At 40.0% G+C, this 19088-nt stretch overlaps 1 protein-coding gene across 4 annotated transcripts in view; it reads right to left on the minus strand.

The window, feature by feature from the left end:
• Positions 1-10439: 10439 nt before the first annotated feature.
• The window catches only part of HACE1 (HECT domain and ankyrin repeat containing E3 ubiquitin protein ligase 1), a 36864-nt gene continuing 28215 nt past the window's right edge, over positions 10440-19088 (minus strand). For all 4 annotated transcript variants that reach the window (XM_033143500.1, XM_033143502.1, XM_033143503.1 and 1 more), the window contains exons 21-24: positions 18829-18927; positions 18529-18599; positions 11625-11738; positions 10440-11083 (exon numbers count right to left, since the gene is read on the minus strand). In XM_033143500.1, coding sequence (XP_032999391.1) covers positions 10981-11083; positions 11625-11738; positions 18529-18599; positions 18829-18927 — 387 coding nt within the window. In that variant the 3' untranslated portion in view covers positions 10440-10980. The remainder of the gene's footprint in view (positions 11084-11624; positions 11739-18528; positions 18600-18828; positions 18928-19088) is intronic.

Here is a 19088-nt window from a genome sequence, read left to right on the forward strand (position 1 = left end):
CCCACAGGTGGCTCACCCCGCCCCCGGGTGAACAGCATGTGCGCCGCTCCAGGTGCTGGAGTGTGGTGTAGCTTTTAGTGTGCTGGGCTAAAATGTGGGAAGTCCAAAGCTCAAATCTGTCCTCAGCAATGAAGCTCACTGCATGACCTTGGGCCACTCAGTGTCTCTTTCCCTGATCTACCTCAGGGAGCAGGATAACTGTGAGCTCCTTGGAGGAAAGGGTGTGTAATAACAAACAAAGTTAAATATCTGATTTTTTTTTTTAAAGGCAGAGTATCATAGAGTTGGAAGGGACCACAAGGGTCAGATAGTCCAATCCTGTGCAATGCGGGAATATTTTGCCCAACATGGGATTCGAACCCAAAACCCTGAAATTGTGAGTCTTATGTTCTACCAGCTGAGCTATCCCTTCTCTTTGTCAATAGTGTTTTAGATTATCTTTAGCAATCCAATGAACAGCAGAACATGCTTCATCAATTCCTTTTGGATATGACATACTGGGTTGTAAATGGGTGACGAAAGCATTCACAAACTTGAGCCTATTGCTAAAACATTTCAAAAATGTTTGATGTTTTCAGAGTAACACTCCTGACTGATTTACTCTCTTGTGCACACATACATATTTTATTTTATATATGAATATTTGAGAAAAAGCTAGCTGTGAGATATGAAAGAAAGTAAATAAATTACATCTTATATGCAAATTGTTATCTCCGCAGCTCTCCCAACTCTGCGGTATTCCCTGCATTAATAACAAATGATATTCTACTCAGCTCCTAGAAAATAAATATACCATCCACTTTTTTGGCCTCACTTTTCACCCTGACAGCAGTCCCTTGTTTGATTATGTTATTAGCTTCCCCACCACCATGGAAAACAATTTCTTTTTATTACAGTAACCAGGCATTCTGTATTTCAGACAGTACTTACTAAGACAGTAAATATATTATAGTATTTTACTTCTTGTATAGGCAAAAACAGCCACAAAATTGTTTGTTCCCGAGGCTCTTCAGACAATCTTCAGATTTTGCACCAAGGACTCTCCAATACTATGCGCTCAACATATGCAACAAAATCACTGTGTGTAATTTCACATATGGGCCTGGATCCAAAGAAACTACTTTAAGGAACGCACCACTTAAAAACAAACAAAAAACAAAAACAAAAACAGGAAAAGGTTGCCCTGAAAAATGTATCAGCCATCCCAAAAGGAACTCTAGAAAAAACGGGGAGAAGTGTTGCGGGGGTGGTTCAGGGATGTGAATATGATAAGGTGACCAGATTCTAAATCAATTCATCACAGGCTTTTAAAAAATTGTGTGAATGTCCCGTCCCGTCCCGTCCCCCCCCCCCCAGTTTTATAACAACATTCACTACAGGCATGACAACCTTTTTGACTTTTTGGAACTGTACAGTCATACCTCATGTTGCGTACACTCCGTGTTACGTACGCTCGAGTTACGCACCTCCATGACCCGGAAGTCCTCCACGGAGAGCACACAATGCGCAGATGCGCAGAAGCACAAAAACATGCGAACTTCCGGGTTGTTGTTGTACCCGGTATTTGTTTGTTTGTTCGTGTTACATACACCCGGGTTACGTGGTGCGACACGGAACGGATCGCATACATAACACGGGGTACCACTGGAATGGCTTGCCATACTGCTACAGAAGGTTACTGTCCTATGCTGATAATCCTGACCAACAAGATGGCTATTCTTTTGAAAGGTATTTATTCTTAGGTAGGCCTGTTTAAGTTGCTTGAAAGAAGCCCCACAAGCACTGACGGCCTTATGAATCAGTTCCCCTGTATTTATGGAGAGCCTCTGGTCCTCTAGATTGTGTTGGATTACAAATAAATTTTATGTAATGCTATTGTTGTGGTCTTCGTATTTTATTTTTTCATTGGATTGTGAATTAAAATTGTTGTACCGGTAAGTCACTCTGAGTGGACACAAGACGTGAGGGAAGTAACATTTAATTTGATGGGGGGGGGAGAGCAAGAGAGAGATCCATCTCCCACCATCTCTGACCATTGGCCATGCTGATGGAGGTCACAGTCCAACCACAGTCATCACAAGCTGTTTAGCTTCTACCCCAAAGCATAAGCATCCTATAATAAACCTTCAGAAGTCTGCCCATTAAAAAAAAACCTATGTTATAGTAAGCACTAACTGTAAGGATTTTAACAGATGCCCGCCTACTGCAGCTGTCAGTTGTATGTGCTGAAATGCCACTTTTGGCAGGTGTCTTTTAAAAGGCTCAGACACAGATCCTGATGCCGAACTTCACACTAACAGGTGTGATAAAAACTAGAGCTGCTAAAGGGCACTGAAATTGCATGGGAAATGATAGTAATGAAGCAGCATGAAAGCGGTTTCTTCTGCAATTATGCTGCACTATGCAGAAAGGCTGTCAACAAGGCTGACCTCTCTAGGTTGTCATGCGAAAAGCCTGATTATTGCTGTTTTCCCCTCTCTGGCACTGAAGAGAGACAAAGCTGTCAGGCATCGTTTCTTTATTACTGTCATTTGCTATGGATTCAGCTGCTTTGCAGAGTGAGTAAAGATTAACAAACAGAAACAGCCGGCCTGTTCCATCGCTCTGCTGAAGGTTAAGAGAACTGCAACCTTGGTGAAACTTTGCTTCACAACTCAAGATGAAAGGAAGTCGGGCTAACAAAGATCTTAACTGAGGGAAATGGGCCTACACTTCCACTTGAAAGCCTGTTTGTTACTCGTGTCTATTAAGCAATGAGGAGCTTGTGGCCCTCCATAAATTGTTGGACTACAACTCCCATCATCCCTGATGGTGGTTGGGGCTGATGGGAGCCCCAACAAGATCTAGACTCCCACAAGTTCCCCATCCCCAATTTATTGATACAAACTAGAAATGACTGGGCAATGAGGCCACAAGTCAGAGCTAGATAAATCGCTTAGAGATCACAAATATCTGAACTGGGGCAAAACTACAGCAGCCACATGAATACTTTGAGTTCCAGCATAATAGGGAGGATGGGTTAAGTTTAATAAATTTACAAACGACTTTTTTAAAAACTCTACACAAAGTAATGCACAACAAGAAAGCAAACACTACAAAGTACCGCAATATAAGTTTGCACAATAGCTGGGCAGGTTCACTAGTATCTCCACGGTGGTTAGTTTTAGATTTCTGTGAATAGGGCTACTACTGTGGATTACTAAGGCAATACCTGGTCAGAGTCTTGGGCATGTCAAAGGAAGATACTCAGATGATGTGTCTCCATGAAAATCAGTATTAAGCTGCTCAGAATCTAAAACCCAACGAAAAACTTGGCAAGAAAGAAACAGCGCAGTCACCACATTCGGACCTTCTCTAGAGGATGAACAAGAACTCTCATCGCTTTCCAAACAAGAGTCGTACACCTAGATGTCATTGATAGGAAAGCTGACGTTTCCAAACATGGCTTTGTTACCACTTCATCACTTGGCAAATTTGGCTGGTGTGTCCTTCAGACCCAGATGTGAACATTTGCTGCAAGTATCTGGAATACCTAGGGGTAAATTCATTTTCTCCTGAAGCTAACAGAGGCAGATGTTTGACGTATATTTCCACCTGGCCAACCTACTGAATGATTCTGCAAGTTCCCAACTGCAGGCGCTGGAGTTCTTTTCTCAAGTGATTTGCTGCTGACTATAACGTACATTTTCCCATGAATGAGCAAAAGTCTTCCTGACCTTGTCAGTCTTTTGATGGCTCTGGAGAAAAGAGGAGCATTTTACATTTTCCAGCTACCTAGCTAAGTGTGCAATGTCTCCTCCACACCTCAAAGTCAGAGAGACTCGCTAAGCCAAAAACTGTTCAGCATATCAGTTGAATGACTGTTATTCAATACATACTCCTGAGTATTGGCGACACTAGCAAACCTGTGGAAAATAGATTCTGCTAGAAAGGTATTTTACATGTTAAATGCTAAATTTAACAAGAGAGTCTGACACATAGTTGCATGTGTGTTTGATTTGTGAAGTTCCATTCCTGTGTTTTGCTCACAGGTGGTATCCAATGGAAGGAATCTTGTCAGTGGAATGAGGGGGGTAGAGAGCAATTTTTGGTAATTCCCTCTCCTCCAAGCAGCTCCACACATATCCCTAAATATGTTTTTGGATTGTTGAGGGCCCTCCAGAGAAGATTTGGTATGTGTGTGGGGAGGATGAGGGTGAATCACTGAAAAATTCCCCTCTCATTCTAGCGAGAGATTCCTTTTGCCATCAGAGAGACTGCTTGATACCACCCAGAATGAATGTAACAGATGCTACGATTCTGTATTTTGGATCAGGGTAGGAATTAAAGTTTTGTTGTTGTTTATATTGTTGTACTTCAAAGGTAGAATGTTTTAAAAGGATTAAACGCATTTTAAAAGCTGGTTTTTCTTCTGGAAAAAAAGGTTGTGCAAATGAATGTAAATGTTCTCCCTGTCATTCATTACAGAGACACAAGTCTACATAGCTAGAATAATGAGTTTATTCTCAATACTTTTTGCCTACTATTAATTTTAATTACTCTATATTGTATTTTAGCATTGCCTTTCTTGTAAGCCACTCAGAGAATATCTTTAATAATCATTATTAACAGTAATAGTGGTAATAGTAAGATACTTCAGAAATCTATTACTCCTTTGTAGCTTATTGCCTTTTGTCTTCTAGTGACAGAAGGATCCCTGGCTAATAAATCTGAACTAAATCTAGTCGCTTTTTTATACTATTTATGGCCATGCAGAGTTGAAGAGCTATAATTAATGTAATGTTATACCAATTGAAATCACAGTACTGGGGCAAAATATGACAATTGATTCTAAAGTCATACATTTCCACATTCTAAGGCAGTTGCAGTTCATACACATATTATTTCCAGCTGCTTTTGATAATGATAACCTATGACTTTTGGTTATCAGTGCAAATTGTTTTTATTGTACCACAAGCACCTGTGCAAGAAGCTTTTAATAATAATAATACTACACCCAATATCCACTAAAACTTAATAAATTAAAACAAGCAACATTTGTTGGCTGCCAAGTTTTTGAGCTTAGGGCTTTGAATTTGACGTACACTAAAGAAGTCAAAATAGATCCTTCCTTCAAATCATGGCCATCCCTGTTAAGTCTTAGGAACCATCAACTTCAGCAAGTCACCATGATGGACCAACGTTGATGACAAGGATAGAAAAATACAGCTCTGTGCTATTTTGTGCAGGGTGCCCGGAACTTTTTGCTGACTCTCAGTGGCAGTCATAATGGCATCTTGAAAAACATACCGGTAATATCAGCATGATAAGATGCTAAAGTGCACAACAAGAATACAAGATTGTTTTGCAAATATGGAATCATAACACTGTCAAAATAGGAATGTTTCAAAGTTGAATAAATGCCAGGTAAGCAAGGATCCCAGTTACACTCTTCTCTACAACTCACATGGGTTTGCCTAGTTAAGTAATGAGCCTGAAGTAAAAGGTGTTTGATGGTGGGCTGGAGAGCGATAGGGGGCCAAATATTCAATTAGTGAAGAAAATAGTAAGCTGAAGATTGTTATTGCAACCACTTTGATTGCTTTGCCAATGCAATTATGCTAGCCTTATGCCATTCTTAATCCGCATCATTTTCTAAGTACTATATGCTATCTTAAATTGCTTTCTCTTGCTATGTTTTGCTTCAAAGGTCAGAATATCTTGAGTAAGAAGATAGTCTTCTTACAGCTATGTTTTGAATGAAGCATGGTACAGCAATTAGGCAACAAATTTATTTCAATTACCATCTTGAGTCTGTGATCTCTATTCCTGTTTATCCTCCAGGGTGGAGAACCTGCAGCTCATCCCAGACCATGTGTCATTTTGAAGGAGGCTGCTGGGCGTTCAGCAACAACTGGAGTGCCATGGGTTCCCATGCCTACTTTGCTCCCTGAGTTTCTAATGTGTAAATTTGGACCTCAATTAGATCACCAAATTAACAGCCCCCTCCCTGCACTGCTCTACTACAAAGGCTCACTGTAAATATTTATACATATGGTAGAACAAAGATACATCTCGAGTGAAGCTAGATATGGTGGACAACACAGGGTGCTGCGGAAATGGGAAATTGCATATTAAGTTCTTTTTCCTAATCAGAGTAATGTGCGATAATGGAAAAGTGGGATGTCATACAGAGAGCCCACTTCAAACAGAAAATTATGTTGATCATGGAATAGGGAAATGCACATAACAACATACACTTCCATTGGTACAAACTATAGAAATGGTAGGAAAGGATGTGGCAAGAATAGTGTTGCTCTGTATGATAGAGAGGACATAGAGTCAATAGGGGCTGCCTATTTTGCATTGACGGATGGTCCTGAGTTTGTCTTGTTGGCTATGAACATTTTCATGCTGCCGTTTCATAAGAGCCCTTGCTTTCTTTAAGCCTCAGGCTTCCTGAAGCGTAGACTACAACTCCCATCATCCCTGACCACTGGCCATGCTGGCTGAGGATGGTGAGGGTTGTGTTCTGTGAGGACTCAGGGCTGGGAAAGAGTGTTCTAACCTGCACCCCAATCTCAAGAAGCTTAGTACATCTGGACCAACCATTCATACCTGTGTCATTCTGCCTTGAACTCCTAAGTGTTTTGTTTTACATAAAAAGTGGCGTACATGGTTCTCCCCTTCCTCATTTAATCCCTGGCAAGTAGGGTTAGGCTGTGGGGCAGTGACTGGCCCAAGGTCAACGAAGTAGCTTCCCAGCCGAGTGGGGATTTGAACCCTGGTTTCCCAGGCACTCCCTGGCACTCTGACCACTGCACCACACACTGCCTCTTAACACTGCATCTATTAATGAGACACATCTTTAAACATGAGTTGGTCAGAGGAGTAAGAACCTTACACTGGATCTGAACTGGGTCTCAGGGGCTAGAAATGCATCGGCAGAAAGCAAGAGTAAGGAGTGGTAGACAAAAACATTTGAAGGACTATACTCCATATTTATTCCAAGGCCTTTTGGGGGGAGGGGTAAAGGCTGGCTCAAAACAAAAACAGGGCTACTTTTAGTTTGTTTCAATATGAAGTAGCTGATCTAATGCATATCATCTTTTATCCAAGGCTTATTTAAGACATTTCTGTCCACATCAAACTATTGGGGTGATAAGAGATTAGATATCAAAATCAATAAAGCTGCTGCAGAATATGGAACAAATTATTGAAATACATTCTTACAAATAAACAGCACTGAAATATTTGCACAACTCTATACACCCACAAATTTACACTGAGCGGTTATCAGGTATTACTGTTCAATCGGTTTTCTTTCCACCTCCCAATATATTTGGAAGGGTGCGTTATATACCCAAACAGTTCTAGTGTTCTTTTCTCTCTCTCTGAAGTGTTTAAAATTCAACCAGACAGTAGCAATTTTCTTTTAATCTAAGCAAACTGATGTGTCAAAGACAATCAGTATACTGAAGCTATCCCCAGAGAATCCTAATAATCCTGATGAATAGCCGTGCTCTCTAGAAAACTCAACCATTGAACTCTCGCCATCGGATGTCACAAGTACTTAAAGCTGAGGTGGGCAAAGCAGCCCAGATCTCGTTCCCACAGAGCCCACCAGGTATCCATTAAAATATTATAGAATTGCCACAGCTAGAGTCCAGCCCAGCTAGATTCCAAACACGAGTTTGGGGGATTCCAGCTAGAGCGATATATTTTGCAGGCTGGGAGAGCAAATACATAGATTTTTGCATTTGACACCACAGATGTGAGCTGCCGTTATGTATAGCAGCTTTTTCCTACACTGCGCAAGAAGCTCTGGGCCACACTGGAGTAGCACACCCAAGCCAACATCATTTATCCTGGAGCTCTTCCCCATGACAGCATCACTTAACCTGAAGACACAGTGTGTTCGTATGGGGAGGAAACCCAGTGTGAGATCTTTTTCATGCTTCCCAGGCTGTCAGATTTAACCTTCACAGCAAAGGAAGGAACCATGCTGCAGGAGTGGCCTCTGTGCTCAAAAGATAACGTGCAATGGAGACCTTACTTGAATCTGAATGTACTGCCTAAAAATGGGTGTGATCTGTGTGTGGGAATTGCCTCCTTTGGGAATATGCACTGCATGATATCCAAGTCACACTGACTTGAGCCAGAATCTGGAATGACTCCCAGTTTCAGAACTCTTTCCAGAAGGCTTTACTGGGTATTTCTCTCAAACACTTGCTCTTTTTTTTTTTTACTAGATTTTTCTAACTAACGTGTCAACCAGTAGTAACAATGCAACTGATATGTTGTAAAAGAAACACCCGCCAAAGTTTATTGTCGCTCTATCCAAGCCTTGATTCTCGATATGGCATGTAGAACATGAGTCATTAAGTCTTTAGCGCTTCTGCAAATTAGTTGCAAAGTTTTCAGATCTAAAAAGAGTCTTGATAACATTTCAATAGAAGTTCATGAATAAATACAATCTATAGTCTAACAAGACTCTTTTTTTAGGTAAGACATAGCAAAGAATACGATATGTGGGAGGGACATTCAAATATTCTAAACTATAAGCTTATATAGTTAAGTTATAGTTTCTCAACAAGCTTGTCCTCAGTTGTTAATAGGATGCAGGTGTTCTAGAATACCCTTTTCAATACAATTAAATCCTACATTAATCATGTGTCAATATACTAGATACACTCCACTTTATGCATGGCTATTACATAACCAAGTCACTTTGAAAATGCATATTGGTTTGAAATTCTAAAGTCATTAGAAATCTAGGTTGCCTAATCGTATCTCTATTCCCCAGTGAGTACTTAAATAACTTTTCATGATACAAATAAAATACCAATGACATCTTATGACTTTTAAGAAAAACCACTCACCTGAAATAACTTAGAGAAGTTCATTCACTGTGCAGGCAAAGAGCTGGAAATAGGGTCTCTTGGTGGATGTCATCCATCCCTCAAGCTTCCCACAGGACAAGATTCTGCATTCTTCTTGAAAAGGAACTAGTTACAGGCTTCCCTAACTGCAGCATCACCACCACCAGTTTGTAACTGCACAGCACTAGTGAGCCCATTAAAAACCAGTGGCCAACATGCAATGAAAAGTCTAGTTCTTCCATAGCAGCTCATTTCAGTGGAACTTCAGTAGGCTGCAGAAGACACAGGTTTGGGAAAGCTGGTTTAGAGAAAGATGCAGCAATTCTCTATGAAAAAGATACAATTTGTTGCTGCCATCCATCTGTCTCAAGAGACAATAGAGTGGACCTCGGGGGGGGGGGGAGTCAAACTGCTGTGTAAGCAGCACCAAAGTGACCTTCCCAGGGCACAAGCCTGGGCCGTGTGTATGGAGGCCTCACAGGTGTGGTCCAAAGGAAAGCAGAGCAATGCATCTGGCACCAGCTTGGTGGCAGGAGTTGAAGGAAGGAGGCATACAAGATGCCATCCAACCATCTTAAAGTCCTCTTACAGTGGTACCTCCGGTTGCAGACAGGATCCGTTCCGGAGGTCCGGTCAGATCCTGAGGTTTCCGCAACCTGAGGACTGCTTCTGCAAATGCGCACACCACTTCTGCACATGTGCACGGGGCGAAACCCGGTAATATACTTCCGGGTTTGCTGCACGCGCATCCTGAGGGTTACGTAAACGGAGGTACGACTGTACTTGGGAGCCATCCTACTCATTCTTCCAAGTGCGGTCTTGGTCACCTGCCCCAAAGTCTTGACTTAACAGCACCCCAAGTCATCTATTGGAAAGTAAATTATACTGACACAAAGGGAATGTGCTTCCTGGTAAATATGTTTAAGATCTCAGGAGAAAGGTGTCAAACCCTTGTTAGGTCCTAGGCCTTTATTTATTTTGTGCTCTTCTATAGAAACTACTCAAAACCTGTCTGTTTAGTTAAATAAGCAGATATGAAACTTTTAAGAACATCGAAATGAACATGGACAGACTCACAAACATGACCAAACAGTAGTAATTTACAATAAAATATTTAACTTTAATGCATACTTTTCACACAGCTCAGGCCTGAGAAATGTATTGTCCAAATAAAAGGATTCATTCCTTTAAAATATATACAAACTCTGGAGGGGCATGAAGTCACTAACACTTCAGTGGTGCTTGAATAGTGTTGTACATCTGAAATGTAGAATATAAATTATCTCCCCCCCCCCCGAAGTTAAACTTCTTTGCTGACAACAGAACAGACTTTTAAAAATGTTTAGATCGGTATTAAAATACTATAAAGCTAAAAAACTTTTTTGTGACAGTTTCAGTAAGGTAAGCAGAACAAAAAATACATCAGATTTGGTATTTTGCATCATAGTTTTTTGAACTTTCTGTACAATGCTCCCTAGAGAAAAATAAATAAATGGCATTTTTTCCCATGCAAAATAATGCATGGTTAAAGGCAGCGTCTGAGATTTTGCTTCGTATTTCCCCCCCCAATGAAATAGATTGGCTCTCAAACTGCCCTTTAACTGTGACCCAGAGACAAGGCCACAGGAAATGCATATCCAATACAAATCTATGGCGCAAACTATTGACTGAGTGGCAGCATTGAAAGTTCCTGGTAGCCATGTCTGAGAAATCCTGACCCAACAAGTGTATACCAGATTGCAGCCCTCATGGGTAATTGGCCTTTGAGTAGGAGGGAAAGCACCAAGTTGAAAGATCTGATAAACATCAGGCAGAATCATAATGGGGCAAACCTCATATTTGAGAGATGAAAGGGAAAAGTATGACATGCTTAATACAGAACCACCATTTAAAACTGAAGCTATAATGTACTTGGTATACCATGAAACAGCTATCTCAAGATCAGGATGAGATAAAAGAAAAGGGAAAACTGGATGAATTCCAATGGAAGTCAATCCCGCTCACGGACTGCGAAATCAAGTTGTTTTCCAACCAACATCATCTTCTTATTGACAGGTTGTTAAATTACTTCTGCCACTCTGAATTCCACATCGGTAATCGGAGGCATTGTCTGACTTCATTATGCCATTGTATAACCGTAGCTTCCGCAGTGTAACGCCACAAGAAGCCTGTCCTTAAGGATCTCTTTTTGGGGGTACTCGGGCAACTTCAGCATGTTGATACTAAAACGAAAGAGGAAAGCATCCTATTAAGAATATGCAACCTGGAAGGAAACATTTGTCTTGCACAAGATAATCAACGCTAAACACCGCACTCTCAAATCTGCATTCAGATCCCAAAGCCTTGAAAATGAAGTTTACAGGGAGAAAGTGCACTGCTGCATTGCAGTCCCCCTTAGTATTCAGATGTTCTCCAGGTGGGGGGAAAGACATTTCTCTTAGCTTAAAATAAAAAGAAAAGCAATATAGCAATTTAACATGAAGTATCCTTTAGTGAGATTGTACTGCTGCCCATTAAAACTATACAACAAGTTTGATTTCTTTCTTCAACAGTGTGGAAGAAATAATTGAAACACCTATAGCTTATGACTAGAACAACCAGATCTGCTTTGGCTAATGATACTGACCAGAGGCATTTCTCTGATGAGCTTATACAAAGATATAATTCTGATCTTGAAGAATTCTTGCCCCTCTCTACAAAAGGAAAACAAATAAAAAACAAAGGGATGTTCTCAATGCATTTAAATGAGGCTATTTAACCTACCATGTGCTTGATGTTGGTAGAAGATTTGGGGTATATGGCACAGCAGCAATTGTGAAATTTTGCAATCCACTACCACCCATTATGTGGGCAAAGCCACCATGGGGCACCCTGGAACTAGAAACACAAATAAGGCATTAATATTGATGTTAAAATTTTATTTACTGCAGTTATGAGTATGCATGTTAGATATACCATCAGTATGTATTAAAATTCTGCTGAAATTCCACTTGTACTGCAACACAAGTAAAAATTTTCAAATATAATGTGTGCATAGCCACACATTAATTGGCACCAATACCTTCTAAGTATTTAGAGTGTTTATACTATTGTGTTAGTATATCTACAGCCTAGAATTGAGCAATCATTTATGATGAATACCAAATTATTATAGTTCTTGTTCCTGTCTTTTTTATGGAGCAGAATGGCTGGCATATACTAGCCAAGATGTTTTGACTCAACATCAACTCAAGCCACGAAGGCGGTGGTCCCAGTTCCCTAAACTAGAAATAATCACTGCACAGAATTGTGGTGGGGTGTGTGTGGAATGATAATAGGCCTGCAACGTCCTTTAAACTTGGGCAAGTGCTTAAGCTATCATCATTATCAAAATTTCTTTTTGCACAGTATTCACGTTACATTGTAGTTTTTCAATGATAATTATTTAGTGAATTCAATTTCATGCTGGGGAGGGGCAAGGGGAAGCAAGAGGAGGAAATGCAAAGCTAACATTCATGCCCACTCATCTATCCCCCACTCGCCCCTGCAGAGGTGAGGGAACAGGTGGCGCTGTGGTCTAAACCACTAAGCCTCTTGGGCTTGCCAATCGGAAGGTCGGCGGTTCAAATCTGCGATACAGGATGAACTCCTGTTGCTCTGCCCCAGCATAGCAGTCTGAAAGCACACCAGTGCAAGCAGATAAATAGGTACTGCTGTGGCGGGAAGGTGAACAGCATTTCCGTGCACTCTGGCTTTCGTCACGGAGCTCCGTTGCACCAGAAACGGTTTAGTCATGCTGGCCACATGACCCGGAAAGTTGTCTGTAGACAAACACCGGCTCCCTCAGCCTGAAAATGAGATGAGCACCACAACCCCATGGTCACCTTTGACTGGAATTAAGCATCCAGGGGTCCTTTACCTTTTACCTTTCCCACTACGGCAGCTATATAGGACCCAACTGCCAATTGCAGCCTGTTTCTGCAATACAAGTTACAGTGTGTGGGTTGGCCTTCCCAAACTACTGCCCCCACCCCAATGGCTGGAGACAGAGTTTTGTTGCATCTGCAGGGCACCAAACTGGGGAAGGCTAGCCTGGATCAAGGCCGCTATGAGGAGAACTAGACAGAAAGGTGCACAGAAGGGTGCTCAAAGTTAGGATGGAGGCAAGGTCATATGCAGAAGAAGCCCTGCCCCATATGTCCTACATTCATTGGGCTCCCACCCCCTCAACTCAGTTCCTAACTTTCCTCCTTTTTAAAAGGAGATGTGCAAAGCGCTTGAACATGAGTAGAGTCCTCTGTGAAATCAGGATCCCCAATAAATTAGAGCAAATGCCTGGGCACATCTTTAGTTGAGGCAAAAATAGCAACCTGATGTCAAACTAATGCGTAGCTATATTTCTCAGTAGCCTTCAGGAATGTGGGGGTGGGGAACATAATGTCCCAGGAGAGGGAACCTCACAGAGATTGCTATTTTTTGCTGGCAACCCTGTGTTCCTTATCATATGCAGGTCAACCTATTATCATTCCCTCATTATACTAAAACCAGTCAACAGATTCCTAATAATTCCCTATGCAAAGACCTCGGTTTTATATGGAGCTAAAATTCGCATTTTAGCTTCCAGCAGAACTACGAAAGTTAGCTAAGCATCCAGTTATATCACTGCAAACAAACAAGTGAGACATTCAAATACCCCCAAAGTGAAGTACTAACTAGTATCCAATGCAAAGGTTTCACATGAAATAGAAACTGGAATGCAAGAATTCCAGGTTTCAAAACTAAATTTTAACATGAGCTTGCTTTTAAAAAATGCAGCCATGTCAGCAAAGCAATGGACTTTGCAAGAAAGTTCACAAGGCAGGACTGAAAGTGGGTTTCATTTCCACCTCATAGATGCATTTAGGAACATACAGAATTAAACAAATACTGGGTATTTGTTTTCCTCACAATAAATATTTACCCTTAATCACCAACCAAGTCTTCTTTTAAGAAAAATGTTGCATTAGGCATCCTGCAGTTTTCTCCTCCTATGACTTATTTTAGTTAAGTTCAGCAACAGTTTCATATCTGAACTCTTCAAGAGCTGGAATTTCAGCAGCTGGTATTGCTTTCGTATATTTAGTTTTTACAACATTCACTCTAGGAGCCCAGGGCTCCTAGAGATGTTACCTTAACTGACACATCACAAAGGGTTTTGTATTTATTTAAAAACATGTCTGTGCCACTTTTTCAAATGTTGGCTCACAGATAAAACATAGGATTATTTTTAATCACTGTCCCATATTGCAGGAGCAAAGAATGACAGGATGAGAACCCACAGCACAGCCAACATTTATTTGTTATGTTTGTGGTACTTCCATCCTCCCAAAGGGAGCCCAGGGCAACATACATACAATCCAACACAGTAGCAAAATGAAATGTTTGAAAACACTCACATAAAACCTGAAATAAAACAATACAGCAAGGTTTAGTTTAGTTCCAAACTGAACATGATTTAGTCCCAGAACTTCCTGTTTGGTCTGTTTGATTACCCTTTTAGTTATACTGCCAGAAAGCAACAATTCAGTTGTGGATACACTACAGGTTTTTTTTGTTTTTTGTTTAGTAAAGAATGAAGCCAAGCATCGTCTGTGCTTTCCTACAATCTCATTTTCCTTTGGTACTCCCTTTTATACCTGTTGACATAAAAAAGCTTTTATTTCCTATCTGTCTGGTTTCTTGCTTCCAATCATGAGGTTTTTAAAAAAGATTATCCACATGAATTTGCTTTTTCAATTCCTTCCTGGCTTGCGTTGCATTTGAGAAAAAGTTGGTTGCCATATGTGCCGTGTTTAATCCCCATTTGGAAGATGTTCACTTTGAAAAGGTTTTACAGCTTCATCATCATTCTGGCATCCCTTTATGGAGATGGATGTGTGTGTGCATTCCTAATTGGGATAAAAGTCTCTCTTATCTGAACCTTTATTTCAGGCACTTTAAATAACCTCCACAGCCTTTCCCAATAAACAGCTCCAATTCACCACATAATATATTAATTCTAAAACAGTAACATATTCAATCATTCCTTCTCTTGGGAAGTGCCAGCAAAAATATATTCCGCAAGTTTGAATGATGCTGAAATCTGATAAGGAGCTGAGGTTGTGTGTGTGTGTGTGTGTGTGTGTGTGAAATTCCAAGCAAACAGGGGGAACCTGAAGTGAAATAAAGGGATGGAGCAATGAAAGAAAGAGGTAAAAGACATCCCACTGCCAATTTCAGCCCTTGACAGAATACTCTCAAGAGCAGTGTTTTTCAACCTTTTTTGGGCAAAGGCACACTTGTTTCATGAAAAAAATCACGAGGCACACCACCATTAGAAAATGTTAAAAAATTTAACTCTGTGCCTATATTGACTATATATAAAGTAATTCTCTTGAATAGGAATCAAATAAACACAATTTTTCCCACGGCACACCAGGCAACAACAACTGCCGCGGAACAGTGGTTGAAAAACACTGCTCAAGAGAATATGGGCCCTGACATGGAAGGGGGAAAGTTTTCCCATTCCTGTTCTACAGCATAACCCAATAAAATCTTTCCACTATGACAAAGATACCTCACCCCCAGTTCTACAAACCTTGCTTATTTCAAACTCTTAATGCTATTTTTGTCTAGAAGCAGTTACCTTCCAAAAGCTATTCTTCCTTCTTCTTCTTTTTTCCTCTACTGGCTATACAGTTGCTTAAAGAGTCCCAACACTTGGGTGGAGGCATTATTAGGCAATGGTCCTTAAGCATTTCACTTTTAATACAAACAAGCATTTGGGTGCCCTTTTCTTAAGTTTTTTACCACATATATGCATGGTGGTCAATTGCATCGTGACCTGGTAGTAGAAGTTCAATGATCAGGTTCCTATTTCATACATTACTGTAGAAGTCATGTACAAGCAGCATGGCATTGTTAGAGGATGGTCTATGGAAACTAAGCCATGGATCTTTTGTTCCATGCCCCACATCTCCAACCCTAACCCTTCCCCAATGTAAAACTATATTTTTTTAAAAAAAACAACAACCAGGGTGATTAGGCATGCTACAAACCACAGTGCTGGTAAGACAACCACCTGCAATTCTAATTCCTTCAGAGGCACTTGTTTTAGTTTTAAATTGTACATAAGCTGTCATTCTTTTCAACACATCACTGGTCGGTTTGAGGGGCCAATCCACACACAGTTTACTGGGCCCAGACGATCCCGATGACTCAGCATAGTTCAGAGTAAACCCAAGAGACTGTTTCCCCCACTCTGAAAGACAGTCTAAATTTGCATCTATATATATAGATTAGCTTATGTTCTGAATTTTCTGTTGTTTAATAGATGAGTTGCAACAGGCCGAGGGCCTGAGAGAACGAAACCATCAGCCAAATCACCTGGCCAGGTACACAGACAACAGTTTCTTTCCCCTGTCACTGATCAAGCTTTTTTTTGAAAAATTACATTTCATAACCAACTGTTAACATGTAGCTATGCAAAAGGAAACTTGAGTTTGCAGCACCATATTGAAGAAAAAACCCACAATAACATAGGCAATTAGTTGGTACTAATAAAATCCCAAAGAACATTAAATAACCAAAGGCTACTGGATATCTTCTGCTGACATTTATAGGGAAGAAGCAAACTTATGCCAGAATGCATACAAAACAGAACAGCTTTCTAAAACACTAAAGTCAAATGCATCCCCCTGATACTATTATATCCACAGTGGAATTACACTCTTATTGTGTGTGACGTAACAAAAATTAAAAGAAAGAGAAGCACAAGATATGCTTAGGACACTTCTGCAAAATAATACCTATCATTGTTATTATCGTAGATCAATAAAATTAATTTGATGGCTTCTGGCTGCAAAAGGAAATTTGATTGTTCTCTCAAGTGGCACTAAACGTTTACTCAGGTTTTAGGATAAACTTACGATCCAGATGCTGAACAGAGAGAGCCAAGCAGCTAATAGCAAATCTGGACACAATTCATAGTTAAACATGCACAGACACAGCTTTTAGAGAGCAATTTAAATGGGTTACAGAAAGACAGGCTTGACAAACATCAAGAAAGACTTGTCACACACAACACACAGGATTTACAAATGGGATTTTGCTTATACTGAAAATAATCCTAACCTCTCCACAGACAAATTCAGCATAGTGGTAGCTTAGAATATTTTTAGGATACTACGGGGGTGTAACTTCATTCCTCATCGATAATGAAGTCATAACTCACTGTTCATAAGTAGATTCATAAATATGCTTTATAAACAGCCAATTTATTAATGACCTCACAGAAAGCTTGCTCAACATTAATCAGATCTACATTTCATGTTTGAAACATGAAATATGACAATCCCCTTTTTGATCTCTTGGTCCTGTTGTCTTAAACGAAAACAGATGCCTAACACATTTCAGATACCAAACGCAAAACAAAAGAACGTGTTTTAAAAATAGCTTTTTATAAGCAATTATAGTAGACCAAGGACCCAAGACGACAATATGTGAAATACATGATTTCACCAATAGACTCTGCATGGGGTGGGTGTAAGTATATAAGAACCAGGGCTATCACAAGAAAGGAAAGTTAACTCTTTTCCCTCACTCAACAAAACTGCAAACAACAAGAACCTACAAAATTCCAGCCCCCTGCTGCTATATTCCACAGAAAGGAAGTTGCATTAAGAGATCTTAAATGGGCCCTCTCATAGTTGCTCCTTAATAAGCAACAGGCGAGGAGGAGACCAGAAACGAGAAATGTAATACAGAAATGCATTTCAGTATTACCTAGCAACCCTAATAGTTATTTCACATTCAGCGGTTCCAAGGTCCAGGGATTTTTCACTCTGCTAAAACCTAGTTGGCCTCTTTAGTCAGTTGTAGTTTTTTCCATCAAATGTGAATAAGCTTGTGTAATAACAACAACAAAAATGTAAAGCTTGATTTCATGCTAGCAAGTGGACCACTGAACCAAAGGAAGAGGAATTATATGGATTAATAAAAATGGAGCTTTATGGGTTGGAGAGAAACCGAGAAGAGGAAAGACTGAAAGAATAGTTTTCCCCATTAACAGCCGTGAAACAACTTCAGCCAAAAAGTCTAGAATAAAATTCACAAGTTTCTTAAGGCCTTTCTTACTGCTATAAGAGCAGGTAACACAAGCTGCAACCCTAATAGTTACTTACCTGGGCATAAGCCTCAATAAGGTAAATAGGAGTTATGTCTGAGCAGACATGGTGAGGATTTCAGTGCTATGTGACAAATCATGTTATCAACCAAATATTTGGTTGTTCCTCAAGGAAGAGGCCCCAAAGCACATTTATTCAGTTGCCAGAATACTAAAACTAGAACCTGGTTTTGTTGAAACAGGATTGGTAATAACTCCAAAAAAGAGAAAAGCTGTTAAGTATGCATACGATGCAGAATTAATCCATGGAAGTTACAAAAGTTGATGGCAGAAAATTTTCAACCACTTGACCAAGGATTAATCAGCCATGATGTTGGCATATAAGTAAGATGGTGGAAATTTCAGACCTGACAATCAATATGCCATTGAGTGGATATGACTAAATGAATTATATGACACAACTCATGTATTATAAAATATCTTCAATGAATGACTATCTGAAATGTTACCAAATGTTACCAATAAATGTTACAAAAGGGTACTCACCTCCCAGTGACGAACTGCAACAACAATACTCGCTCCTCCTGACTCAGTTCTTCTACAACTTCCCAAAACCACTAGATGAAGAAAACGTATTAAAAATCTAAGCTGGTTTCTTTTTCAACTGTACATTTCAAGATAGACATGCTTATACATTTGATGTTTTAAGTTATGGAAATTAATAACTGCTTGATTCAAATAACTCAGTTATGCATCATTCTCACAATACTATTTTAACCCAGAAGTTATTCGCTGAAATACACAATTGTTACTTAATTGCCCTTATCCAGTTCATGGAGATCTTACCTGAATAACAGTGTCATCTCTTTCATAACCACTTGTATATTCTGTATTTTTGATCCAGTCGCTGACATCTATTTCCGGCATACCTGAAAGCAGCAGTTCCTTCAAAAAAAAAGAAGATAACCAAACCAAGATTGTGAATTTGCCAGGCAATTTTAATTTGAAAACAGCTGGTGTTCATCTGATGCAATTTTAAGCTGGGTGAGGTTTTGTTTTTTTGTTTTTTAAAAAAAGAGCTCCAATACTATTTCAAATATTGTTAC

The sequence above is a fragment of the Lacerta agilis genome, chromosome 3 (genome assembly GCF_009819535.1).
Source record: "Lacerta agilis isolate rLacAgi1 chromosome 3, rLacAgi1.pri, whole genome shotgun sequence".
Classification (NCBI taxonomy): domain Eukaryota; kingdom Metazoa; phylum Chordata; class Lepidosauria; order Squamata; family Lacertidae; genus Lacerta; species Lacerta agilis.